Genomic DNA, 21,907 nt, shown 5'->3' with positions numbered 1-21,907 from the left:
TATGGCTCTTAGTATCTGTAAGGGAAAAGCTGCCATAATGATAAGGCAAGGAGACTTGATTTTTAGTTAGTGTCCTCACTTATTCATTTTCACATGAAAAGGTGCTATTCCTTCCATGCAAACCTGACATATCCTTTGTTCATTACTTTTAGCTTATTGATCTAAGCAGAACAGTAAAATAATATTGTTTGGCACTGATTTTACCTTTTACAAAGTGTACCTGTCACCTAAACACAGTGGAGTCAGCAGACTTTTGTAAGCTGGAGCATTATTCATGAAAACCCAATCCTTCATTTTTATATTTTTTATCAGTCACTATACAAGGGCTACTATACAAGGGCCACTAATCATGGATTAGAAGCTTTTTAGGGTAAATAGGTTTTCACTGTATTCATTCATACATTTCTAACTGTATCTGTAAATGATCTTAAATAATCATTTTTCCCTAGCAACAAAAAATAGATCCTCTCCAGCAAAAATAGATTCCCCAGTAGCCAACATCAATAGACCCTCCAGCACACCCCAGAACCCCTTGTCATTACATACATTCAAAGCTTGCGGTGCCGGAACTGCGTTCCCCCACGTTCCCTCTGAAAAAAAGCTCTGGTTATGCTACACAGCCAAAGTCAAAGAGGGCAGTACCAGACGGGTTCTAACCATTCTATTAGATTCATCTACTAGAAAATGACTACTATTACTATTAATATTATTACTACTATTCTAATTCATCTACTAGAGAATTAAAACAAGTTTTGACTTTAGATATGTTTTAAAAGTATTTAAAGCCAAAATGTTTTAATTCAGTTTCAGACACAGTGTAGAAGAGTTAGCGTTTTTTTTTATTGTTTTTGCTAGCTGCATAACTACTTGGGAATTTCACTCTATGTGGGACTGAAAATGATGGGAAAAGCTTTACATTTTTATATTTGTCATCAGGGGCAGAAATATTTCAGTGGAGACAACTGTTCCAATGACAACTGTCTATGTGCAGATTTTTGTTCACTTTAAGGCTGGGTTCACACCTATCCTAATTGGATGCGGGTTTCCCCGCATCCAATTCGCATAGCAGGAGATTGTGACCAGCTCTCTATGGAATCAGGTCACACATCTCCGCAGCGGCTCCGGTGCGAATTGCATAGGAGCCCTGTGCGTCTTTTGGTCCATTTCAGGTCTAAATTCAGCCCAAAATTCGGGCTGAATTCAGGACCTGAAACAGTGAATGGAGACGCACCAGACTCCTGCTGTGAGCTGCTCTGTGTTCTAGTGTGAACCCAGCCTAAAGTGAAACTTCACCTAGAAGAGAAAGTTCTGCTTTAAGTATTTCCCCCCCTCCTCTAGCACATTTGAAATGTAATTTATGTTGAAGGGCCTAGGCCATCCAAGAGGAAGTTGGGCCCCCTTTCTTTACCTGCAGCTTTTTGGGATATGTCACATAAGTGCACAAAGGGCTGCACGGCTCACGCATATGCAGCAAAATACTGGCTGTAAGGCCACAAGCTGTCACAGCCAGCTTCCCACAGTAAAGATTCCACCGCCAGGAACCCAGAGACTAGTGAAGAACTAGCCCGGGTAAGGATGGCGCTGGATCCCTGGACAGGTAAGTGTCCTTATATTAAAAGTCAGCAGCCACATTATTTGTGGCTGCTGACTTTTATTTACTTTTGTTTTCTTTGAGTTGATTTTTTTTCTTATGTCTTGCTGTTGCTCATCAACAGTCAGCAAAAAAAAAACAAAAAAAAAAAAACACTGATAGAGGTTATAGACTTTCCTACTCCCTATCTCCCTACTTTATGTTTAGTAACTGGAAAAGCAAGTTAAGAGTGTCATAGCAGTAGGTAAGGGTATGCTTTCATACATACATATCCCTAAAGTTACGTTAGTAGCTTTAACAATGAAAAAAATAAATACATTTATGTAGAGTCTACCACTGGTTAAGCTGTCCTTCTGAAAATGCTAGCTGTCTGGCTGTCAGTCTGAATTTATAGCTTGGGTACTATCTGAGTATCTGGTCCATAAAATATGAGTCTCCATGTTTGTCCCAAGTCAGTGATTCAGAAAGTCAGTGGGTTAGCATAATAGCATAGTATCTAATACATTTCTCTGAAGGGTTTACTCTTACTAAGGAATACAGACTTTTTTCTTGTCATTGACAGAACTAAACATTACAAAGCACAAAGTTTCTAAGGCCTGGCCTGCAAGAGGCAAGCCATACTGGATTGTTTCTTGCTACCATTAAAATACTGCTTTGTGTTTCTGAAATGGCAGCATCCTGGGACTAAACCGGAAGTTCTCGCTTTCTAGAATCACTCTATTTACTCATGGCATGGGCTGATGTCAATTTGTTCACAGCTGATGTTCAGTGCTTACAGTCTATACATGCTTCAGTATGCCACCCTTCACCACACATCTGGCTCATTGGAGTGGATAGAGATAATGGGTAGACATGACGTTATATGGCCATTTAGGACATTGCTCCAGTTTTTATTCTTGTGAATATTTTTTAGCCTACCAATGCAATCTGTGAGTAGACGACTGGTACACTTTAATTTACAAGGGGTTCCATGAAGCTGATCCAACAGCAGCTTATGAAAAATAGAGCAGCTGCTTATTTCAGCCAATCAGATTTCAGCTTTTATTCCATGAATTGCACTGTAAGAGACTGGAAAATGCTGCCTAACTATGTACTATGGACAAAAGCTCTATGTTTTACGGTTCATAAATTGATTCCGCTGTATATGAAGTATGCTTGTCAATGTGCAGTAGTAATTAAAGCAGCATTTGAAGCAAGAAATTGTAAATATTAGTGTTGATTCTTCTACATCCAGAGCTGGTGTATTAAAGGCACAAAAAGGATAATTTTTCCAAACCCAGGCTTTAAAGAATTTTGTATATATATGTTTCCCACTGCTCTTTTTAACCAAAAGATTGTTTTTTACAGTCTTTTTTCAAGTTATGAAATCAATTGGATTTAGCTGACCTTGAGATATGTTTATACTAAAACATAAAGCTTGATGCAAAAAACTTAATGATAACTCAAGGTCAGGCACTAAGCTTGTTGTCTGAGCCATAAAAGGCTTAAAATGTCTGTAATGTACAGTGTGTACTTTCCAGACTCTGTATATCCCAGAAAAATGATGCTCCTGTCCACTTTTTAGGCAAGCCATACGTAATTCAAATCTCAGCTGGTTCCTACTGAATCAGCCTAGGTTCGAACCGTGTATGGGCAGGCTGAAAGTACTAAGTTGATCAATTGATCAACTTGGGTACGACCAGCCTGCCAGATCTACATACGATTATCACTCAATTATTATCAGCAATAATCAATGTCTTCTCCAGGCAGGGGCGGCTCCCACACCCCCTGCCGGGATACTGCAATAGCTCCACGGGAGGAATTCTCCTGTCAGCACTGTCTGTGTTGATGGGGGATATTGAGTGTTTTTTTTTTCTGCAACCCACAGTTGTAGGAAAGAAATTCACACTGTGTATGGCCAGCCTAAGGCACTGTTTCTCCTTATTTCTTTCCTTAAGTATCAGAAAAGTCTACTTTCACAATAATAGTTATCTTAGCATATTTTTGGTTTTTAATTATCTGCTGTGTGTTGTAGTGATGTCAGTACATAAGCATCACTATTCCATTAGCATTTTTCACATTCAATAAGGGGCTATTATGCTTTAGAAGCTAGGGCTGATGTTTAATCTCAGTCTGGTGTTGTGTAGAAGGAACTTGGTGACCAGCAGTCCTTGTCATGCATCATATCAGGTAAGATACAATTTCCGGCTGCTTAACAGAGCGGATTAATTACACAAGTAATTTTCAAAGTTCATTTCAAACACACAGTCAAATGATTCGAAAGTTAAGAAGTTCACAAGAAACATGACATGTTTGAAGAAAACAGGTTTATTTGATCAACACTGCAAATTAGTAATTTATTATAACCCCCCCATATAAAAGTGTACCTAGAGAGCCTCAGAGTCTTTAAATGTGCATTGTTCGAAAGTGTACAGCCCTTTAACCCATAAAATTGTATCACATCCAGATAACAGAAACAAAATATTATGAATTTGAGAAAATTTGGCTTTTTTCAATTTTTCTAACAGAATAAATGCTGCTTTAATCTACCGTGACATTATGGATAGTATAGCATGATATCTTTCACTGCTATGGAAATTTCCTATATTGATAGCATGTTTTATACTTACAATACACTTTTGCGGATGTCATATGTCTGAACTCTCCACGGGACATGCTGAATTGTATTTAGACACAATTAAGCACAAGCATGAAACACTGAATGAGTATGTCATGTGCAGGTTTAATGAAGTGTTCTTCATCATAGTAAAGAACCATAGGGGATATCCAAACAGAGCTTTCCTTTATTAATATGATATATATATTTTACAAAGAATTAATTAATAATCTGAATTAGAATGGCGTTCATGCTTTTGTTTTTAATTTTGTATGAAGTGAGAAAGGATTTGATCTTTTTCAGGTCCCTACTGCTTTCCATGACACCAGCAGCGAGCCCCCACCCACGTTTAGGCCTAGTATGACATGAGCTAATGTTCCTCTTTCCGCTATCTGGAGTAATTCTCCAAATAAGTCTGTGAAAAATCCAATATGAATTCTTTAAAACAATATAAGGAGACTGCACTTCAGAAAAAGAACCAGGAAATTTAGCCCTGGGAGGAGGGAGGTCTTCCTTATAATAGTTATAGAAAACAAGAAATACCTGGGGATCAAATTCCACCTCCATTAACCCAAAAGAGGTTTTAGGTTGACGTCCAATTTAACAACATGAAATGGCTGAAACTGGCAATCTCTGTGGGGTAACTACAGCTCTTAGGACACTTTAAACCAAACTGGCAATTTTAAAGCAAGTGTGTATGCTGAGCTGCACAAATACAATGACTAGTCTGCAGTCCTTTTAGTTTAATCAACAAAATAGAAAGAATGTTTAATTAATGCGTAATTTATAAGTAAATATTAATGTTTAATGTATGTTGTTGACTACGTATAGCAGTTGCAATAATGACAGTGATATGTTGAATTGGGTGTTGTGGAAACTTTGGACCTAAAATGCCAAAGTACTGTATATATATTGTATCAGCAAGCAGTTATTAAAAAGAAAAATCAGAGGGGGATTTCTTGTGTGAACTATGTATGCACAATAGAAAGTGTACATCTTCCCATGCTTTGCTCTAACAGATCAATTGAAAAGTAAAGTGCACACAATGTTGTATAACATCAATACACCCAACCGAAAAAATTGCTTATTTGCTATGATCTAAAATTCAGCAGTGCCCAAAGCACATTCTAAAGAACCACACTGTGATATATCCAGTCAACCAATGAACTGCTTTTAAAATATCAGAACAATGTAATCTTTTGACTAAAATTCAACACGCTTTTTCACAAAGGTGATACCAATAGAGTAATATAATATGATTTTCCTTAAAAAAGCAAACATACTTATATATGGTTGAGTTTAAAACATTAAAGGTTTTCCTCTTTAGGGTTCATAATGCCTCATAAGGTAAGCTCTATATGGAAAAATTAGGATGCACATTACGAAAGCTAAAAATAGGTATTTTATTGTGGCCCTAAGCTTGTAGAAAATGTTGGTACTTATATTAGGCTTTGTTCACACATGAGTAGCTTTCCTAGGTATGTCAAAACACATAGATGAAATCAACAAATAGTAGCATTTGACTAAATTTTTATACACTTTTGTACTACAATTTATGTGTATTTGTATATATTTACACACTTTAACAACAATCTACTTGCATCAGCTTGTATACCAGGGGCATAACTATGAATCATGGGGCCCCATAGCAAAATCTTGATGACTCTTTCAGCTACCTCTGTCTGTGGCAGTTGGCAGTGTCAACTGTGACAATATATATTACTGATTGTAAGAGAAACAATGTCTAAGCCAGGGACAGGCAGCATGATAAATGTAAGCATATTCAGTTAGAAACAATAATAACCATCATGCCATTTTACATTTTGACAAAAATTTTAATGCTCTTGCACACATCAATGATTAAAACTACTTTCATTTCTGGTTTCTTTAGCTATCTCAAAGGTGTTGTCCTAAAAGACAAAGGCAATTTTTGACCAAAATTGGGCGTATAGCATAAATTTCAGTCGGTAGCAGAAGCTCAGAGAGCAACACATCTACACTGTTAAGGCAGCTAATCAAAGGCTTCTTGCTGCACAGGGAGGGATCTGTCACTGTGATCTGATCTGATCTGATCTGTCTAACTTCAGCTCTTCTATACTTAAAACGTCAGAATTTTGTTTTTCTGAACATCTTCCCTAATGGGGCTCCCCTCCCACCCCAGGCCCTAGAGCAGGCACATGATGGCTTGTTACACCACTGTTGTATACATTTAAAATTGTTGATATACATTTACATGGGTTTACATCAATCAGAGTGGGTTTCATACAAGATAAGCTGACCAAAATGCACATACTTGAAATCAATCAGATTAAGATAAATGCAACGCATATAGAAGCATGAAGTTACTAATGTGAACAACAGCCTTTCTTAGCATTACACTTACTGCAAATTAACACAGATGTGTACAATACTGCTTATAGGAATTACGCCTTAGGCTGGCCATACATGGTCGAATTTCAAAAGAATTTTCTTTTGAAATCTGAAATTTCGTGCTCTGTGATCTGTGCCATCATTGATTTCCAAATTCGACCAACCAGGCCTTCAATTTCACCTCCTGTTGCTACAGAAAATAATTTTCATGGCTGGGAATCTTCTATTCTTTCTGGGAATTTTCTTTTCTGGCACATGCACATTTCTTTTTCGATTACATTTCTCACACGATTCTCCCATCATTGATTAGAAAATCATTCATTTTTCAAAAAAATTCCAACATGCCCAATTACTCAAATTCGATGGCCGCACGAAAATCGGCTGTTGCCGCAGTCCACTAATGGTGTGAAATTTCGAACGAAAAATCTTATATAAGATTTTCAAAAGAAAATTCTTTCGAAATTCGACCCATGCATGGCCTGCCTTAGGTGTTTCTTTTTAAAATGTTAGTGAGTAAGAAAGTAGCTCAAGTGCAAAGTACAGCAGCCAGTATTAACCAATCAGGTATCAGGTGAGAGTACTGTAATCAGATGATGAAAAAGAAAATGCTGACTGATTGCCATTGGGTATTCAACTTTAACAATCACATAATACCATTCTAACTTGCAGCTAACTGCAGTAAGCATTTGCAAAAATGTCCTCCACACAGCTGAACAGCACTGTTGAACAGTAAGTTCCAGAGTCCATTACTATGGACATTTCTATGTCACTTCTTCACTCAGCACAAGTGTTTTCTAACATTTAAATGCACATGCTTAAAAAACACAGCTCTGTTTACTTTTACACCAAAAATGACTAAACCTCTAGCTTTCTGATTAAGTATCAGACACTTTCACCAGTCCTTAGGTGAACAGGTGACTATTCATTCCACTCATGAGGACAGTCTCTTTTAGGCCTAGTACACATGGGCTGAATGTCGGGCAGCATCGGCTGGTTCAATAGAAACTGGATGACATTCGTCTCGTGTGCAGCCGGTTCAACAGAAGCCGACCATTCATCCAGATTCTGTCGAAGGGGCATGACCGAAAAAGGAGTGTTCAGGCGGAAGGGTATGCCCCCTGTCAGAACACAATAGAACAGCAGAGGAAATCCCTGTACGAACATTGCATAGTTAGTACAGCGGCTCTGACCTGAGCTGTCAGTTTTTTGCATTCAGCCCACTGGATTGAACAAAAAAAAAACTAGCAGTGTGTACTAGGCTTTACCTGAAATCACAGGCATACAGTATATGTTTGAATCGCACTTTAGTGTACTCTGTCCACTGTCTTGCCACAGAGTAGAGGATTGGGGGGACCTCTGACTTTCTCACGCTCTAACAATCATGTGATCCTTAGCACCTCTCTCTCTCAGAATTACCCCAGAGATAACAATGCCAGCTGTAAGCCAAAAGTGCACCCCACACACACCAAAAAATGTATAACAATTTATTGCTCTCACAAGATTAGAAGTTTAAAAGCGTATAAAAAAAACATGGCTGTTGACTTCCGACCCAAGTTCCGCATTTCTGACTTCATCATGGGATGAGAGGAAACCTAAAGACTAGTGTCTGATACTTAACCAGTAAGGCAGAGGTTTAGGAGGTTGTGGCATGTAAGTTAATAGGGCTGTGACTTCAACAGCAAATATGTTTGAACTTTTGCAATTACTTGTTCTAAGTAAAGGAGTGATATATATTCTGGACCTTATAGTTCGACAGTGCTGTTCAACTCTGTGGAAAACATTTTTGCCAAACACTTAGCATTTGTAGATAACCACAAATTAGTGTGTTTTTATGTGAATGTTTTGTACTATTTTATAAAATTGTTTTTTTTTTATACCTAATATGGGTACCTCATACCTTGCAGATAGTTATTTCTATTTGCACTGGCAAGACATGTTTGTAACATTTCCATCTACAGCATAAACCATAAAATTCAGCCTACCAATATAGTGCCATTCCTTCTTGTATATATGCCTACTCTAGTTTCACCAAAACCAATCAAACCAAAACTGGCTTTTGGACAGATGAACACCAATGAGCTAAATCTTTCCAGTCCATTCCACAACTCTTCTACCTGATGAGCATCAATAATGTACTTAATCTCCAAAACCTTTCTCAGATTTCTAAGCATTCCTAAGCCCTATAACTGTGATGACTATCTATACCCCTTCTCCCTTAAAACGTATGGCCACTCTTTCACATTCTCAGAACAATATGTTCCAACATAGCAGTTTTATTAACATACAGTTTTAATTCTGTGTTCCAACATTGACACATTCTGAGATGAGACAGGTGACATAATATAATGTTTTCTGACACAACAATATGTTCCGTCTTATAAGTTTATATGTATTACATTTCTATTTATTGCACATTGACATGTTTTATCACACAACCACAAATGCAGATTGATTTTAGTGTTCATAGTTCATTGAATTATGTCAATTAAAACAGCAGTATATATTTCATTTTCAATAAATGTATTCAGTACATTATTTTTTTGTCAGACTGACATATTTAATGTCTTCGTACATCCTACAATTTAATTAAATGGCACACAATAGCTCCTAAAAATAATCCCATTTGTGTGAATATAGGAGCCACCATCACATGACATCCCACACCCACCTGAAGAGAAGGGATTTTAATCATTTACTATCAGTATTTGGTGAGAGGTTAAAGAATTAGAACCCCAGTCATTTTTTTTTTTTGCATCCTTTTGTTTGCTTGGAATTAGTACTCTTTCTATTTGTTCTGGTGGGCATTAACACTGGGATTCTAATTTTGGTTTGCAAAATATCTACAATGGCATTTACCTCACTTTGGAGAGATTTCTTCTCCCTTCCTGTTTTTCAACAGGACAGAAATTGAAGAGAATTCTACCAAATGAGACACAGATCACAAAAAACAAAACCTAACAAGTTTTTTAAACAATTTTTTATACTTTTAAAAATGAAAAATGTTGGGTTTAGCTAAACTTTAACAGACTTGTGCTGTTATTGCAATTTTGATTTCCTCCATTTGTAGGCTTCTCCAATCGAAAATAAAAATATTTATGTACAACCTTTTTATTTTTGTGTCTATAGTTAGTAAACTTTTCAGTCACTTTGTTTTGTCACTCTCCAGTATTAACTTCTATGTTCACGCAAGAATCCCAGATACCATTGAATATGAAAGTCTAGTCAGCTGCATCACGTAATCAACTTTTGTGTTTAAACTAACATGCTTTTTTTCTCAATAACTTTACTAATATTTTAACTTTTTTTATATTATTCAAATGCCAATGTAAAAAGTGATCATGACGCTGTATTAACCAGTTAAACATACCACTGCCATTAGCTCACTTTGCTTTGCAAAAACTTGGGCTTAGTGGCATGTTCTGTTGGGGGTGGGCTTGTGATAATATTACTCTTTCCTGACACAAGCCATTGTGTATTTCACTATTGTAGGGGAAAAGCTCTAGGGCGGCAGATAAGGCTGTTGCCATGGTGATGAAGGAGATACCGAGACAGCCGTCTGCAGAGGAAAAGCCCCTCCTTTCTATGACATCACAGGTGGGCTGTACCTGGATTTTAAGAAACTGACACATGCAACTAGCTCTTAAAGGGAAATTAAAAATTCACTGCTTTAAAAGTGTTTTAAAAGAGAATATATTAATTCTCTGTACTAGTTATTTTCTAGCACTTTGAAACTTATAATGTTATGTCAAACAGTGACATTTAATTAGGTAAACCAAATGCATTTATGGGCACAATATGCATATGTCAGTTTTGCAGTACAGTGCTTTATTTTATTATGTATGTGATGTTTCAATGATTGTGTTGCACTGAAATAAATAACTGCTTTGCCTAGTTTAATAAGCCTTGCAGACTAAGTTGCTATGTGCTTGTGCATTGGTTTGTGTGCTTTTGTGTAAGCCTGCTTGTTTCTCACATACAAAAATGTAGTGAATTCCCCCAAAAATTAATTAAACAATATTAAAAAATGATTTTTATTTAGTAATTGGATTTGGTAAAATGGGATATCACCTTTTTTTTTGTCCCCATGGAAACCTAGAGACTTTAAAACTCCCAAATTTCAAATGTGTGTTCTCTGACTTGAGACAAAGGAGGGGGGCTATGTGACAGTTTTCTCCTTGTTTAATTATCTCACTATCTTTCTTTCTCATACATCCTGAGATCTTCAAAGTTATCCTTTCTTTATAGTGGCCAACACCTGTCCAGGAAAAAAATCCAAACAACCCCAAATGTAAATTCATTCAAAAGCCCAATTCCATAAGGAATCGGCCATTATAATTACCATCATGCTTGTTTTTTACCATGGATCCAATGCTTTCCAACACATTCTGAAAAAGAGGAACAGAACACCTAGCAACTCAACTAAACTAAAGAACAAACCGTTTCGGTACTTGCTTTATGGAACTCCAGCTAGTAAGATATCTGTGAACAAATGCCCAAAAAACACTGTCCTCTCTAAGCCCAAAATTACACTTTTTCATTGCAAAATAAACCAAAAGCAACGGAGACAAACTTTTTCTTAACTGGAGCAGTTCCCTAGAGCAATCAATCAGCTTTTAATTTTTTTTTTCTAAGCTGTGTGAAAATGTTGAAATCTAGAAGTACCAGTTGAGACAGAACTGGTGTGGCCATGGAAGAGAGGTACAGGCAAATGTCTTGTTTTGACATACAATACTTTCAAAGTACAGGTTTACCTTTACATAAACTAAAGCAGGGTATATACAGACCGAAAAGTGGCCAATTCAGCAGGAAAAGGCAGAATTTCGGTTCGTGTGTACCGCTGTCTGTTCTAACAACCAGCTTCTGTCAAACGGTCATCTTGGAAAATCAACATTCCACCAGCTGATCTGTGTATTCTAATGGGAGGCCCTGCTGTCAAAATACAATAGCTCAGTGGGAGATATCCCTGCATAAACATTGAATGTGTTGATGCAGGGATCTGTCAGGTTTTTTTTTTGTTCAACTCGCTGTTTGAACAAAAAAAAAAACTGAACGTGTATACCCTGCTTAAGTCTCAATTCCCCTCCTTTCCCCCAGCATTAAAACATTTTCTCTTTTTAGAAGCTGATTTATTCGGTTCAACATGGTTAGTTTGAAGAAACATTTCTTATGTAGGTATGCAAAGACAAGAGGCTTAGTTACTTAGCCATGCATGTCCAATGTATATACAGATCCAAAACAATTGTTTCTCTAATTTGACAATTCAGTCAGACAGGAGCAGCTTGAGAAGATGCTTTAAGAGTCCAAAGTGGGTTAAACTAATACTGTTTTCCATTTTGCAATCAAAATAAGTAGCAATCCAAGCGTTGCTAAAACTGAATGCATGCAAAAATAAAAAATACAGAGAGGTACTCTTTATTAAGGTTAAGTGAGTACTTCTTTTTTAAATATGTCATTTTTAAAATCTATTGCTGGTATAATTAATTAGAATTTAATTTATGTATAATTAAAATGGTGCCATGTGGAAAAATATAAAATAGCTCCCACAATGCAAATAAATGGAATAGGATGCTTTAAATAAATCCCATGTTTCTTTAGCTTAGAGTATGAATGATTTGTTTACAAATTTAGTTTCTAGATGTTTTGACATTTTATTTGGAATGATTTAAATGCCAACTGATCTTGCAAATAAGAATTAATACATTGATTGAACAAAACCATAAACCATTTGAACTGAAGGGTGCTGATTACTGTACACTTTGGGTTGATTTACTAAAACAATAAAGGTTGTTTACTTAGGAAAGTGAATTTTCACTTTACAAAGTACATTTTCATTAAGTAAATAATGTGAACTTTGTTTACTTTGAATACCTAGTCATGGACAAGGAAAGTTAGAAAAAACAGAATGTTTGCTAACACGTGACTGGATGACTGAAGTCAGCATAACCTCGCATTATAAGAGCTTGTCATGCTAATGGTTTTGGGGTGGTAAAATCCTGAAGTTGAAATGTGTTTTTATTGCCCCCCAATTGCTACCCCTTTAACTGCAGAAGCAGTATCTGGGGGTGTACACATGCTGTAACCATGCTACTTTGTTTTATGGCTTCAGAAGGAATTATACTCCCTGTTACTTTTGGCAGATATAACTCTCACCAAATGTGACCCATTCAATTGAATGGGGCTGCTCTGCAAGCGCCCCACAACTGCATGCAATGGTAAACACACTTAATGAATTCCGTGCTTAAACAGCGCTTGCTTTTTTGAATGCAATCATATATATACCGTGATAATTTAATAAACCATATATTGTTAAAAAGTGTCAATTTGATTTGTGAAATTAAATAAATCAATGTGATATATGTAATCCTGTGACTCCACAGTGACCATGCAAGCCCAGTTTGACTCCTCCTGTCGTAAGGTAGAGGGGGTCAATAGGATCTGGTGAGTAGGGACCCAGATCCCAATTTTTTGCCTGTCTTTTTTGGAAGTCATGCACAAAAAAATGTGTGAATAGTAAGGGTGTGTGCGGTCAGGACTCCCGTTACATCTGTTGGAATCGTCTACACGGGAACAAAGACAGCTTGATCAAACAACCCCCATCCTAAGTTGTTCATTGTTATCTTATCATACTAGATCCCATCAGTGTTGGTTATAATATCTCTACACAAAGTTTGTTTTGATACATGGACTAGAACACTTCTTGTTGTATTATTTATTAGTCACAGGATTACATATATCACATTGATTTATTTAATTTTACAAAATCAAATTGACACTTTTTAACAATATATGTTTTTTTAAATTATCACGGTATATATAGTATTTCATTCAAAATAGCAAGCGCAGTTTAGGCGTGGAATTCTTTTAGTGTTTTTATCAAGCATTACTTTTTTAGTTATAACAGCAGCTGCCTTAGTATATAATATATAATCACATAGGTGTACTCTGTATTCAGTAGTATAATGGTAGTATGGTTGCACCGTATGTTTAGTAACTTAATTGCCCTTAACTGGGCTAATATGAAGTCCTTTTTTAGGCATTAGAGAGCTGGCTGGTTAATGTGCTCAGTGACTGGAGGTAAAGCTAGAGGTCTTAGCACCAAGGAAATATCTGGCAACATTTCACAAGCTGCAAGCCTGCTGTGGTGAAGCCCAAGTCTTTTCTTCCCAAACACTGTTCCTTTACTTGACTATTTCCTGGCTGGTGCAGAAAGCTGCACCTCTAACACAAAAAATAAACAAAACCCTGCCAAAAGGAGGGAGGAAGGTATTTTGTAACTGTGAGGGGAAACTTTGCAAACAGAGGGAGAATTATTTAGCATAACTCATTCACAGGCAAGTGCCTGGGACAGAAGAATAAAAAGTGACAGAACCCAAAGTACCAAATTTTCCTGCAATTTCATATAAAGTTGCTTTGATTAAACATCTTACATCATGGTTAGCAAAAAAAAAATGGAGAAGCATATGCCTGACACAGTGACACTAGAGTCCTTCCAGTTTTTACATGCTAATAAGATGATTGCCCCAGATCCCTTTATGTTTGGTCACTACCAATGTAATGGTCTTTTTATATAGTGAGATAAGTATTGAATTGCCAATTGAAAAATGGCCTCATCCATCCTACCATACTTTCAATGTTATATTTAATCTCCCTAAACACATTTAACCTATAACCACAGAGCACAATATTCAAATGTATATTTCCAGTGTAACAAGGTAAGCAGTGAACTGATTCTGTGTATCTTTGTTGAATACCAACCAGTATGTCAATTGTGAGCAGATATGCTCGCTGTGCCAACAGACAGTAGACACTTTTAGCTGCTGCATAGCTAAATTTGTTGAACATAATAGGCATAATTGATGGCAGAATTAATTTTACTCCAAGTTGCCACATTCCCATAACACTAGCCATATGTTAGGAGGGTCAGTTTACAATTTTTCTAAACCTTAATAATTAGTTTCACATGTAAAGGAAAACAAATTACACAACCAATAAGCGATTTAATCATTTAAACTGTATTGAATGAAATGAAGGCAGCAGTACTTTCATAAGTCACTGATGAAGTTCTGTTTGCATATATCAGGTGTATTCATGACATGTCACACAGTTGATTTAAGTTTTCTTCTCTCTCAGTTCATGTTTCTTGTAAAGCATAGTTCTGAATGTGAGAACACATTGATTTACTAAAACTGGAGAGTGCAGAATCTGGTGCAGCTCTGCATAGAAACCAATCAGCTTTGAAGTTTTATTGACAAAGCTTAACTGAGCAAGCTAAAGTTAGAAGCTGACTGGTTACCATACATAGCTGCACCAGATTCTGAGTGCTCCAGTTTTAGTAAATCTAAATGGCCTCATTGCAAAGTAGATCAGACTGCTTTGGCCACATCACTCAGAGCTAGGCCTTACTGGATAAAGTCATTGGGAAAAATGGTCAGTTTTGAGAGTTGTAGGTTTAAAGCGGAGTTCCACCCAAAAATGGAACTTCTGCTTTTGGGAATCCTCCCCCCCTCCGGTGTCACATTTGGCACCTTTCAGGGAGGAGTAGATACCTGTCTAATCCAGGTATTTGCTCCCACTTCCGGGCATAGATATATATAACCGCAGTATTCGCAGATATATGCGCCATGTCTGGCGCCTCCTCCGTCCCTCCCGCTGTGTTCTGGGAGACACACAGGTCCCAGAAGAGAGCAGGGACCAGTGGGATCGCGCAGCACGACTCGCGCATGAGCAGTAGGGAACCAGGCTGTGAAGCCGCAATGCTTCACTTCCTGATTCCCTTACCGAAGATGGCGGCGCCTCCACCCGAGAGCCGAGGGACAGATTGGCTTCGGGTGCTGACATCTCGGGCGCCCTGGACAGGTAAGTGTCCATATTTTAAAAGTCAGCAGCTGCAGTATTTGTAGCTGCTGACTTAAAAAAAAAAAAATTGGCGGAACTCTGCTTTAAGTTTCCAAACTTTCAAACAAAGGTGAAAGATGCAACTTATTATTAATTAAATATTATATTTAACCACTTGCCGCAAAATCACGTAACTGTACATCATTCTGCTTCAAGTGGTTGTACCGGGCAGCTGCAGGCATCACCCCGGTACCGTTTTTTAGAGTCAACGGTCGGCTTTCTTGTAATAACAACCAATGTAGCTAAGCGATTGTTATTACAAGCAGCAAAAGGGTACGTCCCCCCCGCTGCCTTCCTCCACTCCACCCAGGCTCTCCCGTCCCACTGGGAGGCCCAAGCGACCAGCCGGCATGGCCGCTGGCTGGCCAGAGACCCGAACAAAGCCAGGATCGGTTTTGATCGCCTCTTTGATCTACGATGTCACTTCCGATTTACTGGAGCCTTAAAGGTGCCAGATTTTTTTTTTAAATATCAGTATTTAAAACAGCCAAACTTGGTGTTTTGAATGCTTTTAGGTAGGGATGAGCCAAACCCCCCCCCCTCCCCGGTTCGGTTCGCACCAGAACATGCAAACAGGCAAAAATTTGTGCGAACATGCGAACACCATTAAAGCCTATGGGACACGAACATGAAAAATCAAAAGTGCTGATTTTAAAGGCTTATATGCAAGTTATTGCCATAAAAAATGTATGGGGACCCGGATCCTGCCCTACGGGACATGTATCAATGCAAAAAACCTTTTTTAAAACAACAGTTTTTTCAGGAGCAGTGATTTTAATAATGCTTAAAGTGAAACAACAAAAACAAAATATTCCTTTAAATATCGTGCCTGGGGGGTCCCCTTAGTCTGCCTGTAAAGTAACCCATCTTTTCAATGTGTTTTACAGTCCCACAGCAAAATGACATTTCTAAAGGAAAATTTGTCATGTAAATTGCTTGCAGCTGTAATGTATTGTCGGCTCCTGGTAATATGGATAAAAAAACCATTGAAAGAAATGGTGTGCGGTTCCCCCCCAGTCCATACCAGGTCCTTCAGGTCTGGTATGGATTTTAGGCGAAAACCTGCGCCAAAATAAAAAATATGGCATGGGGTCCCCCCAAAAATCCATACCAGACCCTTATCCGAGCATGCAACCTGGCAGCGAGTGAGCACCCCCCTCCTGAACTGCACTAGGCCATATGCCCTCAACATGGGGAGGCTGCTTTGGGGTCCCCATGTTGATGGGGACAAGGGCCTCATCCCCACAACATTTGGTTGTGGGGGTCTGCGGGTGGGGAGCTTATCAGAATCTGGAAGCCCCCTTTAACAAGGGGGCCCCCAGATCCCGCCCCCCTTTGTGAATGCATATGGGGTACATTGTACCCCTACCCATTCACCAAAAAAAATGTCAAAAAAGGAAAAAACGACAGGTGACAGTTTTGGACAACTCCTTTATTAAAAAAACAAAACAAAAAAAAGTGTACCGCGATGTCCATCCATCTTCAATCACGACGCCCGTACCCAAAAATTAAAAACAGAAACTCTGCCTCGGTGGGAGGCGTCCTGCCAACTGCTGTCTCTTGGCTGTGACAGCTGTTATATAGGCAAGGGCGGGGCCATCCGATGATGTAAATTGGTGACCCCACCCCTCTGGCATCACATGACATCACATGTCAGATGTCAGATGCTGTCACAGCCAAGAGGCAGCAGTCGGTGGGACCTTGTTTAAAGATAGATGGACATCACAAGACATATTATTTTTTTAATAAAGGAATTGTCCAAAACTGTATCCTGTTGTTTTAACTTTTTTTGACACTTTTTGGTGAATGGGTAGGGGTACAATGTACCCCATACACATTCACATATGGGGGAATCTGGGGGCCGCCTTGTTAAAGGGGGCTTCCAGATTCCAATAAGCCCCCCGCCCTCAGAACCCTACAATCACAGCCACTCGCTCGTCCCCCCCTATCCTGGCCTGCCAGGTTGCATGCTCAGATAAGGGTCCGGTATGGACTTTGGGGGGGACCCCCACGTCATTTTTGTTTTCATTTTAGCACGGGGTTCCCCTTAAAATCCATAGCAGACCTGAAGGGCCTGGTATGGATTTTGGGGGGACCCCCGCAGCATTTGTTTTTTTAACTTTGGCGTGGGGTTCCCCTTAACCACTTCACTATACTGTGTTATATATACTACACTGCCTGCACTGATTGAATATAGAGTCTAAACTGAATATCCAGTCTACACTAAATGCAGAGTGTATATATATATATATATATATATATATATATATATATATATATATATATATAGTAATGGTGAGAGTCCCTGTCACTATGAAAATGGGGTTAAAGTGGACACAGAATATGCACATTTGCTTGGTGCAAGGCTACAGAGCATAAATGTGGACTGGAGAAAACTGCTTTCGCAGCTTTCTCCAGGTTTTGAGATCCACCAGCATATTGACTGGTCAGGTGTGTGTTGGGCTATTTGTAGACACCTGACCATAGTTCTGGGCTCCACCCTCCCGAGGAGTCCAGGCAAGCAAGGGAGAAGTGTGCACGTCTGCACAGGTCTGTCAGAGTAGACAGAGGGTCCAAGCCTGTGGGCTGGAAAAGGAAGCTGAAAAAGAGTGCTGAGTGTACTGGGTGTACAGGAACTCTGTTATAGAGCCGAGAGGGCTGAAGCATAAATCTGAGCAGCAGTGCTGCTAAAGAGAGCCAGGTGGCTTGGTATTTTTGATTGAACTTACATTGTTGCTGTGGAAAGCTGAAACCCCTGTGTGGGCAGCTCTTCTGTTATCGGACATTTTCTTTCTTTAATAAAAGTGGGCCTACAAGCCCTTAAAACTGCATATCTGGCGTGGACTCAGCTCACTGGTAAGCTCTACCTTTAAGCTAAACCAACCCCCGATGTTACAAGTGGTGGAGAATGCGGGCACAAGAATGTGGAATCCGGGTCCTTGCTCCACAGTGAGTTCAAGTCAGGAACTAGTGGCTGTGTGTGGAAGTGCAGCCAGGCAAAAGTGACAAGTGTGCTGTTTTGGCTAGTGAATCCCAGGTTCCTGTGGGGCCTTCTAGAGCAGCTGATGCAGTGCTGTGGAGCACTGGTGATGGAACCACAAGGGACTGGGATGATTGGTGCAAGGAAACACTTGCAGCGCTAGACCAAGTGACAAAGAATTATGAAACAATGATGTGTAACAAAGGTGTGGACAGAACACCTGCTATGCCCATTGGAGGGGTCACAGAATGGCGGATGCTCATGGGTACACTAGCCCCTGTAAAGACTGAGGCCCTCCAGTCTGAAGGAGCGGTTCTGGGCGCAGGCATGGCAGATGGGTTGTCCACAGCCCAGCAACTAAGTAATAGCAAGTGTCAAGGTGACAACGTGACTATTGTTGACCTGCAGAGGCTCATTGTTGAGTTGGAGGGGAAGAGGAGACATGTGGCTGACAGTGCTCCAGGGGAGCAACAGGCAGTGATGGTGAGTACCTCCAAAGAGGTGGAGGTCTCTTCCAAGGTCTCAACCTCTCAGACTACAGTGGATGAGCCCCTCCATGTCTCGGAGGAGGGAAAGGTCCCTAAAGAGGTCACAAATTTAGACTTGGAATGTATTGAAATGACAGAAACTTTACTTGAAATGCTGGAGTTGGCAAAAACACACTCACTGTACACTTGGGTGTCTCCATCGTGGTCGGACCAGGTGGTGCTGCGTAGTACCAATGGGTGGAGCCAGGTGATACAGGCCGTGCTGAAAAACCTTGCCCAAGAGTGGAATTGGTGGAACCAATGTTTATTAACCATTTGGCACAGGATCTCTCGATTCCCGGTGAGAGTACTTCCAGTTGTTGATTGGTATGGAGGTCGCTCAGGGGAACTGTTGGAGATATCAGAGGTCTCTCCGCCTGGTGCAGTGACTGAGAACATCTTTGCTGGTGCGGTCCGAGGTGCGGCTGAGCAGTGGTCAGTAGAGGGCGCAGACACTGTCTCACCTGCTAGACCTCATGAAAAGGAAGGGCCCAGAATGGACGCGGCAGTAGTTGAGATGCTTTCTGTCACTGGCCAAGAGGTACAGGTTAAGGTACCCGGAGACACTGTGGGAGAAAGTGCTGAAGGTTGCTGTAGCAATGTAATGTGTACACCAGTTGGCATTATCGCAGTAAGGAATGATTTGTGCTTGGGTCTGTGTTTGTTAGGACAGCCGCCCATGGAGCGTTGGACAGCAGGTGAGGTGGAGCTTGGTGATAGTTCCATGGAGCATAGTCACTCGCCTGTGTGTGGTCCCTCCTCAGGACAGGTCCTAACAAACTCTGAAAAAAGCACTGGTGGTATCGGAAGTTGGAATCTCAAAATTGGTGACCTGATGATTGGTGCTGTTAATAATGACGTGGTTGCCGTAGACAACCAGAGAAAGGTATTAGAACCTATAGTGAAGGTTAAAGCTGATGTCAGTGAGTTGAAAGAAAGGATCAGGGAAAGCAGAGTTTCCCCTAGAAAGATTAATAAGCCCAGGCACCCAAAAAGAAGAGGGAGAAGGCTGAGTATAGGGAAATGTAGGACCCTGTTAAGATCCAGGGTGGGACGTACCTGGAAACGCACCCGAAAAAAAAGGTTGGGCCTACGTGGCTGACAGCCAGCACAGAGGTGTCCCAACCATGACGGGTGCTGGTGTTCCTCCCTCCGGATCGAAACAAAGGGGGGGGATATGTAATGGTGAGAGTCCCTGTCACTATGAAAATGGGGTTAAAGTGGACACAGAATATGCACATTTGCTTGGTGCAAGGTTACAGAGCATAAATGTGGACTGGAGAAAACTGCTTTCGCAGCTTTCTCCAGGTTTTGAGATCCACCAGCATATTGACTGGTCAGGTGTGTGTTGGGCTATTTGTAGACACCTGACCATAGTTCTGGGCTCCACCCTCCCGAGGAGTCCAGGCAAGCAAGGGAGAAGTGTGCATGTCTGCACAGGTCTGTCAGAGTAGACAGAGGGTCCAAGCCTGTGGGCTGGAAAAGGAAGCTGAAAAAGAGTGCTGAGTTTACTGGGTGTACAGGAACTCTGTTATAGAGCCGAGAGGGCTGAAGCATAAGTCTGAGCAGCAGTGCTGCTAAAGAGAGCCAGGTGGCTTGGTATTTTTGATTGAACTTACATTGTTGCTGTGGAAAGCTGAAACCCCTGTGTGGGCAACTCTTCTGTTATCGGACATTTTCTTTCTTTAATAAAAGTGGGCCTGCAAGCCCTTAAAACTGCATATCTGGCGTGGACTCAGCTCACTGGTAAGCTCTACCCTTAAGCTAAACCAACCACCGATGTTACAATATATATATATATATTAGACTGTATATAGATAAATATATTAAACACACTGTCTGCATGTCACTAACTAACCTGCCTGCTTCATCTAGCTCAATCTATCTCCGTCCACACACTATACACGGCCGCTATGTAAGCAGCCTCATATAGTGTGGGGCTTAGTCCCCCTGAGTCACAATTATGGCTCTCGCAGCAGAGCGCGCTATGATTGGCCAAAACATGCAGGTCAGGTGCATGCTTGGGCCAATCTTCAGACATCAATGCACTGCGATCTCGCAGTGCATTATGGGGCGTTCCGCAGCGCTCAAATTTTCCGCATATGCCCCATATGCTCAGTTCGTTTGCGAGCCAAAAAACACCCGATGTTCAAGTCGAACTTATGTTCGTCTCAAATCGCGGCCTCATCCCTACTTTTAGGTGCAAAGGAGAGATTTGGGGTTTTATAGACCCCAGATCTCTCCAAAGAAATACCTGACACGTGACTATTGCTGTTACAAGGGATGTTTACATTCCTTGTGACAGCAATAAAAGTGATTTAAAAAAAAAATTGAAGGGACAGCTTAAAAAAAATAAAAAAAATAAATAATAAATAAATAAATTCAAGTGCCCCATCCCTCTGTGCTCATGCGCAGAAGCGAATGCATAGGTAAGTCGTGCCCGCAAATGTAAACAGTGTTCAAACCACACATGTGAGGTATCGTCGCGTCGCCTATGGAGATTTTTAAGTACCGTAGTTTGTCGCCATTCCACGAGTGTTTGCAATTTTAAAGCATGACATGTTAGGTATCTATTTACTCAGCGTAACATCATCTTTCACATTATGCAAAATTAGGCTAACTTTAGTGTTTTTTTTTTTAATTCATAAAAGTATATTTCCTCCAAAAAGATTGCATTTGAAAGACCGCTGCGCAAATACAGTGTGACATAAAATATTGAAATGATCCCCATTTTATTCTCTATGGTCTCTGCTAAATATATATATATAATGTTTGGGGGTTCTAAGTATTTTATATAAAAAAATACTGATTTAAACTTGTAAGCAACAAGTGTCAGAAAAAGGCTTAGGCTCTAAGGGGTTAAACAGAGACCAAGATGGCAGCTTCCTTGGCTGTGGAGGATTTAGTTCCGCTTTAAGTACTTGTTCACACCGCAAAAAGGGCATTCG

The 21,907-nt window shown here is 39.9% G+C and overlaps 1 protein-coding gene across 4 annotated transcripts in view; it reads left to right on the top strand.

The window, feature by feature from the left end:
* PEX5L (peroxisomal biogenesis factor 5 like) overlaps positions 1-21,907 on the top strand; it is a 364,561-nt gene that overhangs the window by 178,957 nt on the left and 163,697 nt on the right. For 3 of the 4 annotated variants that reach the window (XM_073626273.1, XM_073626272.1, XM_073626271.1), the window contains one exon: positions 10,047-10,151. The exons of the other annotated variant lie outside the window; for it this stretch is intronic. In XM_073626273.1, the coding sequence (XP_073482374.1) occupies positions 10,047-10,151 (105 nt within the window). The remainder of the gene's footprint in view (positions 1-10,046; positions 10,152-21,907) is intronic. 4 annotated transcript variants of the gene reach the window in all.

Source organism: Aquarana catesbeiana, linkage group LG04 (genome assembly GCF_042186555.1).
Source record: "Aquarana catesbeiana isolate 2022-GZ linkage group LG04, ASM4218655v1, whole genome shotgun sequence".
In the NCBI taxonomy this organism is placed as follows: domain Eukaryota; kingdom Metazoa; phylum Chordata; class Amphibia; order Anura; family Ranidae; genus Aquarana; species Aquarana catesbeiana.
Note: the sequence above shows the minus strand (reverse complement) of the source record. Positions and strands in the feature narration are given on the sequence as shown.